Source organism: Phaseolus vulgaris, chromosome 10 (assembly GCF_051622355.1).
Source record: "Phaseolus vulgaris cultivar YP4 chromosome 10, ASM5162235v1, whole genome shotgun sequence".
Lineage (NCBI taxonomy): Eukaryota > Viridiplantae > Streptophyta > Magnoliopsida > Fabales > Fabaceae > Phaseolus > Phaseolus vulgaris.
The window spans coordinates 23,899,141-23,911,918 of record NC_143507.1 but is presented as its reverse complement, the minus strand read 5'-3'; the positions used below and the strand labels follow the sequence as shown (position 1 = coordinate 23,911,918).

General features: G+C 38.8%; 1 protein-coding gene across 1 annotated transcript; it reads left to right on the top strand.

Moving 5' to 3' along the window:
- The first annotated feature begins 7,109 nt into the window (after nucleotides 1-7,109).
- Nucleotides 7,110-11,711, top strand: LOC150024696 (uncharacterized). Its single transcript, XM_090296105.1, has 5 exons — nucleotides 7,110-8,459; nucleotides 10,436-10,489; nucleotides 10,712-10,972; nucleotides 11,289-11,447; nucleotides 11,625-11,711. The coding sequence occupies exons 1-5, from the start codon at nucleotides 7,110-7,112 to the stop codon at nucleotides 11,709-11,711; spliced, it is 1,911 nt and encodes a 636-aa protein (XP_090152231.1).
- Nucleotides 11,712-12,778: the final 1,067 nt, after the last annotated feature.

Below are 12,778 nucleotides of genomic sequence, written 5' to 3'. Positions count from 1 at the left end.
TATTTCCAAGTTTATTGTGAGTAAAGTTATGCTGCCATTTTGTGCCAAACTTTGCTTCTTCCTAGAATCCTAGGCTCTAAACTTCAATTCCTTCATCTTTTCCCTTGGGCTGGCCGAACCACCCAATACCCACACTTAACATGCACCTACAAGATCAACACCACTCTTAGGAGGATCTTGCTCACCTCATCCATTGCTTCCGCCCCTTTGCTCTACTTTGATTCAAGAAGAACTTCATGAAAATGCCATCAAGAAGTCAGCAGGTCGACCGCTCGAGTCATCGCCAATAGGAGGCGTCGCCCAAAGAAAAGCATCGCCCGAGGGAGAGAGGCGTCGCCGGAGAGGCTTCGGGCCTCGACAGTCCAGAACAGTAGTAAGGAGAAGAGGAAGGCGGCTTCAAGGCTGCAAGTCTAGCACCAGAAGGGGATGCCCTAACTCATGAAGTATCCACGCCACTGCTGGGAGACCTTGGAACAGATACGACCCGTGAGAGGGCCATAACCAGGGGAGAACCACGTGCATGGTACGAGAGAAAGGTAGACATACCCCAGGGCAAGTAACCAGTGATTGGGGCACATGAGTTGGCACCCAGAACATCAACCCACGAGCCAGAAGCACTTCGCAGGAAAGAGGGCTCACACGATAGAATAACCCTAAGTTGGGTGACGACGCTGTGGGACCCTCCACATTGAATAAACGATCAAGTCAAAGGGACACGTGGCAAGGCACACGTGCTCATTAAAGGTTTCAGTGAAAGTTTGCCAAGGTACGCGTTAATTCAGTTAAGATTCGAATGTTCCAAGGAATGTTTTTATGCGCTTTCAATGCGCTTTAACGCGCTTTAAAGATTAGAGGTGTATAAAAAGGGACCTGAGGGCATTTGAAAAGGGACCAAGTTTTAACCTAATAGACACAGTTTTACAAGCTTTAACCTAGTTCTCATATATACACAGAGAAAAACCCTAGTTGTCTTCACGGCACACTCACAATGAGCACAAGGCAATTAGGGCAACACAGTTTTAGTAGCACAGTTTCAGTCATTCAGTGCAGTCCTTTTTTATGTTTCTCGCTAGCTGACTTGATCGTCGGAGTGCAAACGGCTGCGAGGGCGCCCCTTTGTGTTCACTTCTCTTTTCAAGTGTCTTCGACGGAGCAAACGAAGGTGCCTTAGCTCGCAAGGACAAGCCACGCGCAAAGACGATCCCGGTCAACCGGCCAGAACAGTTTTTCTAATCAATTCTAGTGTCATTCTCTAGGTTCCATTTGTGTGCTACCTTTTGTTGAGTGACTGTTTTTTATTGCTTGTCCAATATTATTCAATACTCCTTCTAGTTGTGTCCTATAAATCAAATCCATTTACTGTTGTGCTATTTTTAAAATTTGAATTGTTTCTTGCTTTCATTTCTTGACCTCTAAATTGATTGGAGAACAAAATCCAAATTGGTGCTTGTTAAGTGGAATTAACCTTGTGGTGAGTCTATCCCTACTTAGTAGGTACTATTTTAAAGATTTTAATTGGCTAACCATAAGAGGTTAAGGCAAGGAGCTGCAGCAAATACAAATACAAATACATACACTTTGTAGAACACAACAAGGAAGATCAATCACAAGCCAAGGAGTGCATAGATTAGGAAATCTGAATTTTATTTTGTGTAATTCAATTTCTTTATATTTCTTTGAGTTGTAATTACATTCAACCTTGATTAATTAGTGGATTAATTGCGTGTAGACGGTGAGTGTGTCTTCAATGGCTCCAAGTGTCTAGAAGTCTCACCTTAGGAAACGACTAGTTTAAAGCTTTCTAGTTAGCAATCTTTAATTGTGCTTATAATTGCTTTACTTTAATTACTTGTTTTGTATTGTCAAACTTGATTTGCATTGTTTAATTGCTTTGCATTGTTTTCCTTTGCATAAAAATTGACTTTTCATTCCTAATTGTGATCTAAGTAAATTACTTAGAAAAAGAATTGTGTGAAGTCTTGAGGGATAGGTTTTGACAAGGAAAGACTTGGTACTTAAGAGATCCTAGTGATCCACCTCTCTTTCCTGGAAAGCTACCTTCATTACTTTCATTTTTCTTTCTTGAGGTAAAATACTTTTAACACAAAGCTTTAGTCATGTCAACTCACTCTTCTAAATCTAGTGAAAGTGATATAAAGTCCATTAAAACTCTTTTAAAACAATTAGCCAAGGACTTTCAATCACTCTCATATAGACAATTGGAACATAAGGCACAAATCAAAGAGTTGAAAATGGCTAAAGAAAAGGATGAAAGCTCTCAAAAATCTAAAAAAAAAAATATATTCACATGCATCTAGTTCTCACAATCATGAATCTTTTGGGGAAGAAAGTCTTAGGATAAATGAATATTATCAACCACCCCCTAGGAGAACTAGAAGAGAAAGAAAAGAACAAGAAATCACTAAGGAGGTTAGGGTAGATCTACCTTATTTCCATGGGAAAGAAAATGTAGAAACCTATCTAGATTGGGAAATGAAGGTAGAACAATTGTTTGCTTGCCATAGAGTAAGTGAGGAAAGAAAGGTACCCTTAGCTATCTTAAGTTTTCAAGAAGATGCTATGAATTGGTGGATTGCCCTAAAAAGAGAGACATCTCCACAAGGACCCTCCCATTACATATTGGAATGACCTTAGGGGAGCCTTGAGATGTTGCCATATTCCCTCATCCTACAAAAGGAAGTCAATGGACAAACTCCAAGGACTTCATCAAAAAAATCTAAGTGTAGAAGAATATTGGCAAAAGATGGCGATATATATAAAAAGGGCAAGGATTAACGAAGACAACCATACCACCATAGCTAGGTTTTTAAGTGGTCTCAAACTTGAGATAAGAAACAAAGTTGAACTTTTATCTTATAGAGATTTAAATGACTTGATTCAACTTAGCATTAAAGTTGAAAAACAAATTTTGAGAAAACAATCAAGTCAAAAACAAAGTTCATACTCTGTATCTTATGACAAGGATGAGTTCCATAGAGGGGAAGAACATATAAAAGAAACATCTCTAAAACTTTCCCAAAACCTAGTCGAGCATATCTCACACACTCAAGCTAAAGAAATTCAATGTTTAGAATGTCTTGGTAAGGGTCATTTAGCATCTAATTGTTCCAATGAAAGATCTATGATCTTAAGGAACAAAGATGAATATAGTAGGCAAGAAAAAGAAACTAGTGAGAGTGAAGAAAATGAGAAAAAGAAGAAGAAAGAAATAGAAAAGCCAAGTGAGGGGTTGTGTGAATCTAGAAAGAATGAGGAATATCTTATAACATCCCTTACAAGCATAGTAAAAATAGAATCTTTAAAGAGGGATTGCATGGGTAAATATATAGTAGTTTATGATTACCTAAGCCACCTTAGGGAAGTTTTCTTAGTGTTTAAGGCTAATAGTTTGTTTGCTAATAGTGATAAATGTACTTTCTATGTTGATAGTGTAGTGTCTTTGGTTTTTATAGCTAACAAAAATGGGGTACATGTTGACCCCGAGAAAATCAAAGCCATCCATGAATGGCCAACACAAAAAAATGTAGGAGATGTTAGGAGTTTTCATGGTCTAGCAAGTTATAAAAGGAGAATTAATCCTAACTTCTCAAGTCTAGCTTCACCACTCAATGAGTCAGTGAAGAAAGACACTCCATTTTGTTGGATGGAGAAGCATGAGCAAGCCTTTCAAAGGTTGAAAGCTCAACTCACCAATCCACCCATTCTAGCTTTACCAAACTTTGTAAAAACTTTTGAGCTAGAGTGTGATGCATTGAGAGTAGGAATAGGTGTTGGGTTGTTGCAAGGTGGGCACCCAATTTTATATTTTATTGAAAAACTTCATGGTGCAACCCTCAACTACCCCATCTATAACAAAGAGCTCTATACACTTGTGAGGGCCCTGCATTTGGTTCACTTTGCTTTTCTTGCAGAATCAGAACTCGTGAGACTTGCAGATGTCATTCAACACCGTAAATGGCAAGAGGCTATGAATGAAGAATTGATGGCGATAGAGAAAAAAAATATCATGACTCAAAATGGTTTTAATCTAGATGTTCCAATTAAGATTTATGTTGACAATGTCTCTGCAATTAATCTTGCAAAGAATCCAGTTTTTCATCAAAGAAGTAAACACATTGATATTCGATATCACTTCCTGCAAGACCAAGTTGGGAAGAACATGATCAAATTGGAATACTACAAATCAGAAGATCAAATTGCAGATATTTTCACTAAGCCATTGAAGATCAATGCTTTCATCAAGTTAAAAGATCTGTTGGGACAAGAAGGTTGTTCCAAATCAGAATTAAGGGAGGATGTTGGTTATTAATTCAGATTTTATTATTATTAATTCTGATTTTATTACCCTTAAACTATTTTACCGTTATTATTACATTAATGGTCAGTTTATAGGCATGTTAGTATTCCTATTTTATAGCTTCCAGTAATTGTAATTTTATTATATATATTATTAAAGTAAATCAAAATGAATAAGACGAGCTCAACAGTTTTGCAATCTTGTGCAATTACCTTCAATCAGTTTCTACAACCTTTTGTCTTATCTTATTTCCTTCAATTAGTTCCTACATTCAAAGATTTCAGTTCTTGAATTATTTTCTACGAGATGCAATACAATTGGTTTTGTGTTTCTTCTTTACTCAAGAAATTCAAATTTGAGTTTCTTGCCTTTGAAGAGAACATGGACAGGTATACAGTTTGGTGTTTACTATTTCTGAATTTATCTTTTTACTGCTTTTATTTTCTGATTATGTTTTCTAGTACTACTTTTTATTTCATTGTATCGCTTTATTTCAATTTTATCCCTCAACTACCCCATCTATAACAAAGAGCTTTATACACTTGTGAGGGCCCTGCATGAGTCTTTAAAATCTTTAAAGAGTCAACACAAGTTAAAATACATGCAAAGTGGATAGGATTTCTTGAGAAAATTCCATATGTTATCAAATACAAGAAGGAAAATACAAATATTGTGGTGGATGCTCTATCAAAGAGACATGCCCTATTTTTAAAACTTGGAGCCCAAATTCTTGGATTTGATAACATACATAAACTTTATCAAGATTTTGCACCCACTTTTGCTAAGTACCAACATAGAGCACATGGAGGGTTTTATGTTTATGAGGGGTACTTATTTAAAGAAGAAAATTTGTGCATACCCCAAATAACACATAGAAAACTCCTTGTAAATGAGTCACATGAAGGAGGATTCATAAGTCATTTTGGAGTTGATCAAACTCTTGAGCTTTTGAAAGGAAAGGAAATTATGAACTCCTCCCTAAAGAAATATTGTAAAAAGTTGCCAAAAACAATAGAAAAACAAAAAGAATGGCAACTTCATAAAATTGATTTTTATACAACTGCTCAAACTAACACATTTGCTTTGTTTGATGATTCCCATAGATGGATGTTTGATCCGAGAGGACGAGCATAGTTGTCAAAGCAAGAGGCTGCTATCCGAGATCGACCCTGTGGATCTGAGGATAGATTTTCTCAAGAAGGAGGATATGAAGGACACCATCCAGCCACATACATCCCCCTACTAATGACGAGGACGAAGCCTTGGATTTGAGGACAAATCCTTTTCAAGAGGGAGGGGATGATGGAAGAGGCCCCAACACCAATCTATTAAAAGGCCACCAAAATGTCAAATTGAGGCAACCACTAGAGTTATGGTCACACTAGTACAAAAAGCTTCATTAACGACTCTAAACAAAGACGGTTTAAAAATAACCATCGTTATAAAAAGCACGGTGGCAATTTTGTAAATAAAAGCAAGATATAACGACGGTTCCATCTGGAACCGTCTTTAAAAGTGCATCAGGGGGACATATAACGACGGTTCCATCAGGAACCGTCTTTAAAAGCACATCAGGGGACTTATGACGACGGTTCCTTAGGGAACCGTCTTTGTTTGCTTCCTTTTTTTTCAATTGCCGCCCAACACTTTCATTCCCACTTCTTCTCCAGCACTCTTCTTCGCTCTTTTGCTTTCTTCCACACTCCTCACAACCTTGTCGTAGCCCGCCGCCCCTGAGCCCATCACTGTGAAGCCCTACACCGTCGTGGGTCACCTCCGCATGCGTCGTCTCCCCCATACCGTTGCGCCTCTCGACCGCTGCGCCTCGCCATCGCAGAACTCCGCGCCTCCCGACCGCCGTACGTCGCGCCTGGTCACTGTCGGACGTCGCGCCTGCCACCACCGCGCTTCGCAACCACCGCGACTCCTAACCGCTGCGACTCGCCACCGCCGCGCCTCGCCCCGTTAGTGCGTGCAAGGTCGTTTCTCTCACCGTCGCCGTGCTTTGCTCTGTGGCCTCCGCCTTTCTGCTTAGTCCCTTGCTTGTAAGCCTCCACGCCAACATTCCCACGTAAAGGCGGGAACTTTTCTGCTACATTTATTTTGCTCCATTTCCAGGTTAGTAATTTTTTATTAATATATTAAATTTTATTTTATATTAGATATTGTTTTTATCTATTGAACGTACTGATTCTGAGTCCGGAGGTGTCCGACCTTCGGCAATTTTGATTTATATTAGATATTTTTTTACCTATTGAACATACTGATTCTGAGTCCGAAGGTGTCCAACCTTCGGCAATTTTGATTTAGTTTTTAATATTTAGATATTGTTTTTACATATTGAACGTACTGATTCTGAGTCCGGAGGTGTCCGACCTTCGGCAATTTTGATTTAGTTTTAAAATAAATTAGATAGTCATTTGATTATATTGAATACATTGATTTTGAGTTCGAGGTGTTTGACTTTCGCAAATTTTGTTATAGATTTTCTTAGTTTACCAATTTTATGGATCAGAGTTGGATTAATACACCAAGGATAAGTGATGCTTACGAAAAAGGGGTTGAAGAATTCTTACAGTTTGCGCAACATAATGCCATTAGTAATCATAATGGAGTAAGAATAAGGTGTCCTTGTGTCAATTGTTTGCATGGAAGGATATTGAGTGTTTCCGAAATTAGAAAACATCTCTTGTGTGATGGATTTTTGAAAAGTTATACGACATGAACGTGGCATGGTCAATTGTTAGACTTGTCAAGTGTGCGCAGAGCTTCAGAGGAAGTCCATTTCTCAATGGATGATAGATTAGAAGACATGATTCGTGATGTGGGAGCAGAATCATTTACTAATGCAGTTTTCGAAAATATGTCTAATGATGCAGAGACTCCTTTGTATCCTGGTTCAACTAACTTCACACGATTATCAGCAGTGTTAAGGTTGATGAATTTGAAGGCAATGAATGGATGGAACGACAAAAGTTTTACAGAATTGCTTCAATTGCTTAAGGACATGCTTCCAGAAGGAAATACCTTGCCCAATCGAAATTATGAGGCAAAAAAAATACTTTGTCCAATGGGTATGGAGTATAGAAAAATACATTCATGTCCTAACGATTGTATTTTATACAAAAATGAGTATGAAGATTTAAGAAGATGTCCCAGGTGTGGTTTGTCACGTTATAAGGTTAAGGTTGGCCAGAATGATGAAATTGATGAATTGACAAAGGAAGGTCCTCCTGCTAAGGTTGTTTGGTATCTTCCAATAATTCCAAGGCTTAAGCGTTTGTTTGCAAATGCAGATGACGCTAAAAACCTTAGGTGGCATGAAGATAATAGAAAATGTGATGGATTACTTCGTCATCCTGCTGATTCTTTGCAGTGGAAGAATATTGATAAAGAATTTCCTGAATTTGGAAAAGAATCAAGAAACTTAAGACTTGGATTGGCAACTGATGGAATGAATCCCTTTGGAAATTTAAGTAGTAATCATAGTTCATGGCCCGTTTTGTTAGTGATTTACAACTTACCTCCTGCTTTGTGTATGAAGCGCAAATACATGATGTTATCTATGATGATCTCTGGTCCAAAACAACCTGGAAATGACATAGATGTTTATCTTAATCCATTGATTGAAGATTTGAAATTATTGTGGAATGAAGGGGTTGATGTGTTTGACGCGTTTAAAAATGAATCTTTCCGATTGCATGCGATGTTGTTTTCTACTATCAATGACTTCCCTGCATATGGGAACTTGTCAGATAATAGTGTGAAAGGCCATAGAGCATGTCCAATATGTCAAGACAAGACATCTTATGAGCAGTTGAAACATGGAAGAAAAACCGTGTATCTTGGGCATCGTAGATTTCTAAAGAAATATCACCCGTATCGTCGATTGAAAAAAGCTTTTAACGGATACCAAGAACATGACATTTGTCCCACTCCCTTAAGTGGTGTTGAAATTTATGAAAAAATAAAAAATGCTAATGTGACTTTTGGAAAAATGAAGAAGAAGCAAACTGTGAGTGAAATATGGAAGAAAAGATCAATCTTTTTTTATCTTCCGTATTGGTGTAAGTTAGATGTTAGACACTGTCTAGATGTAACGCACGTAGAGAAGAATATGTGTGACAGTCTAATAGGAACAGTTCTGAACATTAAAGGCAAAACAAAGGATGGTGTGAATGCACGTCTGGATTTGATTGAAATGAATATACGAGAGGAATTGGCACCGAGAGAAGTTGGTAAACGTACATACTTGCCTGCAGCGTGTTACACTTTGTCAAAGAAAGAGAAAACAAGTTTTTGTGAATGTCTTAAAGGTGTTAAGGTACCACAAGGCTACTCTTCAAATGTGAAGAGTCTTGTATCTATGAATGATTTGAAACTAATTAGCTTAAAGTCACATGATTGTCACGTTCTAATGCAACAATTACTACCGGTGGCTATTCGTGGAATCTTGCCCAAAAATGTTAGGCATACAATCACTCGACTATGTTCATTTTTCAATTCCATATGTAGTAAAGAGATTGACTCTCAGAAGTTGGATGAACTTGAAGAAGAAATAATTGTTATCTTGTGTCAACTCGAGATGTTTTTTCCTCCATCTTTTTTTGATATTATGGTACACTTGGTTGTTCATCTTGTAAGAGAAATCAGATTGTGTGGGCCAGTTTATATGCGATGGATGTATCCAGTTGAACGATACATGAAGATTTTGAAGGGATATGTGAAGAATCAATGTCGTCCATAAGCTTCCATTATTGAAAGATACATTTCAGAAGAATCTATTGAGTTTTGTTCTGAGTACATGTCAAAAGCCAAATGTATAGAGTTCCTGAAAAAGGTTGGCACTCTCGTAGATTCATAAGTAAATCTTCAAGAGGTGTACATGTCATAAGCAAATCTAGAGAAGAGGTTCTGCAAGCACACTTGTATATCTTGAATAACACTGATGAGGTGTTACCATACTTAGATACACACAAAGACATTGTAAAATATAAAAATCCAAGACAATCAGAAAAATGGGTGTTAATTGAGCATAACAAAACTTTCATGTCATGGTTTAAGCAACAAATAATGAATGATCCATCAGCATCTGAAACATTAACATGGCTTGCAAACGGTCTCAAATTTGATGTTTTATGTTGTTCTGGCTATGAAGTAAATGGTTGTTTGTTTTACACAAAGTCTCGAGATGATAGGAGTACAGTGCAAAATAGCGGAGTCACCTTGGAGGCAGAGTCTATGCAGTTTTCAACTGCAAAGGATTAAAATCCTGTTGTGGGATCAATGCCTTATTATGGTGTCATAGTAGAGATTTGGGAAGTTAATTATACCAAGTTTACTGTACCTGTTTTCAAATGCAAGTGGGTTGACAATAAGACTGGTGTCAAAGTTGATGAATCAGGAATGACTTTGGTTGACTTTCGAAAGATAGGTTATCATGACGAACCATTTATAATGGCACATCAAGCTTCCCAAGTTTTCTATATCCAAGATCCTACGTCTGACCACTGGTCTGTTGTGCTACATGGAAAAAAACAACATAATGACCCAGAAGATACAAACAATGACATTTGTGAGATTGAATCACTTACAAGAACGACCATCAATAAAGAGTACGAGGATGTTGCTGATGTTGTACATGCAACTCGAAATGATCATGATGAAGGAATATATATTTGTATGTACATGTGATTCATGTTTAGTTTTACAATATATTTCATTTTAATTATATTTCATATTCTTGATGCTTATCATATTTTTTTGATAACAGGAACATGGCAGATGATAAAGTTTCCCATTCAAAAACTGGTAGAGGACCTACAAGATTAAAGAATATGTTTAAGAAGATAAATAAAGATGACAAAATACCTTTGTCTATTGATATCCACACTGGTGTGCCCACTGGGCAACATGCAAAGAAATATAGGAGTTATCTCGGAGTACTATCTCGTTAAAGGATCTCTATCTTAACTCAGTCCTAGGATCACGTGACTGACCACGAGAAAAACATGATTTGGAAAGATATTATGGTATGTAACTGTTTTTACTTTGCTCAATCTAAAGTTCTTTTATACTTTGTTTTTGTTTATGAACTAATTCTTTCAAACAATGTAGACGCATTACAACATCCCGAATGTGGAAACCTTGAAAGAGAAGGTTCTTTCAGATGTGGGTGTCAAGTTTCGTTAGTTCAAATCAAAATTGACAACAGATTATATATATGGGAAAAGAAAAGAAGAAAATCCTTGTGCAAAATATGCATCCATTGATGAAGAAACTTGACAACAGTTTGTCAATATTCGACAAACTGAAAAATGGCAGGTTAGTATCACTTTTATATTTGAATATAGTTTATATTAACGTATTACTAAATTTTGAGTGTTATGATAGGAGGTTCGGAACATAGCAAAAGCCAATCAGGCACATAATGATACCCCACACTTATTGTCTCGTGGTGGTTATAAGTTGCTAGAGCAGAAGATGCTTGAAGAAAAGATTAAAGCACGTTCTACTTCCATTGAGGAAATGAATAGTGTAGATTATTTAAGACCTCCATCCCCACCACTCCGACATGAGATGTGGAAGGGTGCCCGTATAAACACATTAGGGACAGGGAGTTCTAAGTCTACAGAACAAACAGTTGAACGCATTGTAAGTTTGACAATTTCTTTTCAATGTGTTATTTTAAATTCTATGTGTTATTTTAAATTCAATGTGTTGAATTTTGTCAATTTCTTTTCATTTGTTTTAGGATTCTCTTAATGAGCAATCAACACAGGGGACTTTTAAACCATGTGGTCGCAATGATATTCTTAATGTTGCTCTCGGACGACCTGAACACCCTGGACATGTTCGTGTAACTGGATATGGGGTTGGGATTCGGTCATACTTTGGACCTCCATCACACAGCAAGGAACAATTGTCCAATGAACCTAGCCAAGAGTATTTACTACAACTACGTGAGCAGTTAAAGGTTGAGGTAACTCAAGAGCTTAAAGAAAGCTTCATGGAGGAGTTTAGTGTGCGAATGGAAATGGAGTTCAAAAAGCGGTGGGAGGGTTTAGGACACTCACAGCAACCACCTACTATGGTAGAAGATGAACCACCTCCGCCTCCTATTAAGAAAGTCAGCACTAAAGGGAGTTGTTCGGCAGTTGATCTATCAGGGGATGACTTTGGCTCAACTAGCCAATGCGAATTATATGTTGAGTGTAATTCTTTGACCCGATTCGTTGCCTTGGGTAAGTGTTATGAAGGGGTCACAATGTTACACAATGTGCCTCTTCCTTCTAATTTCATGAAGGTCACGGTGGAGAAGGTCCTTTATGGTGATCTTGCAGTTCCTGTGCCGACATCAGAGGTCACAATTGTAGCTGATCCTGCCTGTTGACTGGGACGCAAGAACCTTGCCTCGTCAAACCTGGATCGACTTCTACGCCGTGTTAGCCTCCGTCCTTCACCGTGATTCACCTCAAGAACCTGCAAAAGACAGAACGGCACCGCTGCGGCCGATCGCGCTCCGACGCCCATGTCAGTGACTGAACCACCAAATACTAAGAGAAAACTCAAGAACTCTAAGGAACCGTGCAAAATTCTCTCTCAGCGTACTCAAACTCTCGCAAGCGTAAACGTGCGTACCTCAGAAGTTCGTTAGAATCTCTTATATACCTGTGCACTTTCTCTCTCCTGACAGTTACACATCTGGACACGTGGCACGTATCCAGCTGTACACGTGTCACCATCTGGAGCATCCTTGACTTGGGCGCCACTTCTTACTCTTCAGGCTTTTGGCTAAGTTACTTATGCATGAAACAACTCAGTGCATAGCTGCCTTGGAGCGTGATCTCTTTTGCGTGGCGAGTACGGGTGCCTTCATACACACCTTCCCTGTGGTCTCGCCGGCCACCTTCATGATCTACTTCTCTTGCTTCACCGTGCATGTTCAGGTAAGCCGTTACCCGACCTCAGCCTCTGGCTAGCTAGGAAATGACTTTCTGACGACTTCATCTTCGGCGATGTACTTGTTTCGGCGATCTCTAACCACTAGGTTGTCTGGGTTCGCATCCGGCGACTTCATCTCAATCCTGGTGACCGCCGGTTTAGGTATGCTAGAGATCGGAGCATGCCAACTTAATAACTGGCGACCACACGAGCCCCCGACTTCCTTCCCTTCTGCCAGCCATGGGCCCTGCTCAACACGCCTGCATAATAGCTTGCTGCCACGTCATTACTTCCGACTACCAGGGCAGTACACAAGCCCCCCAGTCTTAAGCGAAGACTCGTCTAGCGAAAAGACTAGAGAAGTCACGTCACTACCGATCTACGTGGCGCTGGCGCAAAATTCCAAACGTTCGTACTTTCTGCTTTTCTGACGCTCCACCAAACACCATTCCAATCGCTCGACACGTGGCTTCATCAACGGTCAACTTTAGCTGTCGTGTACGCTTCCAAAAATCG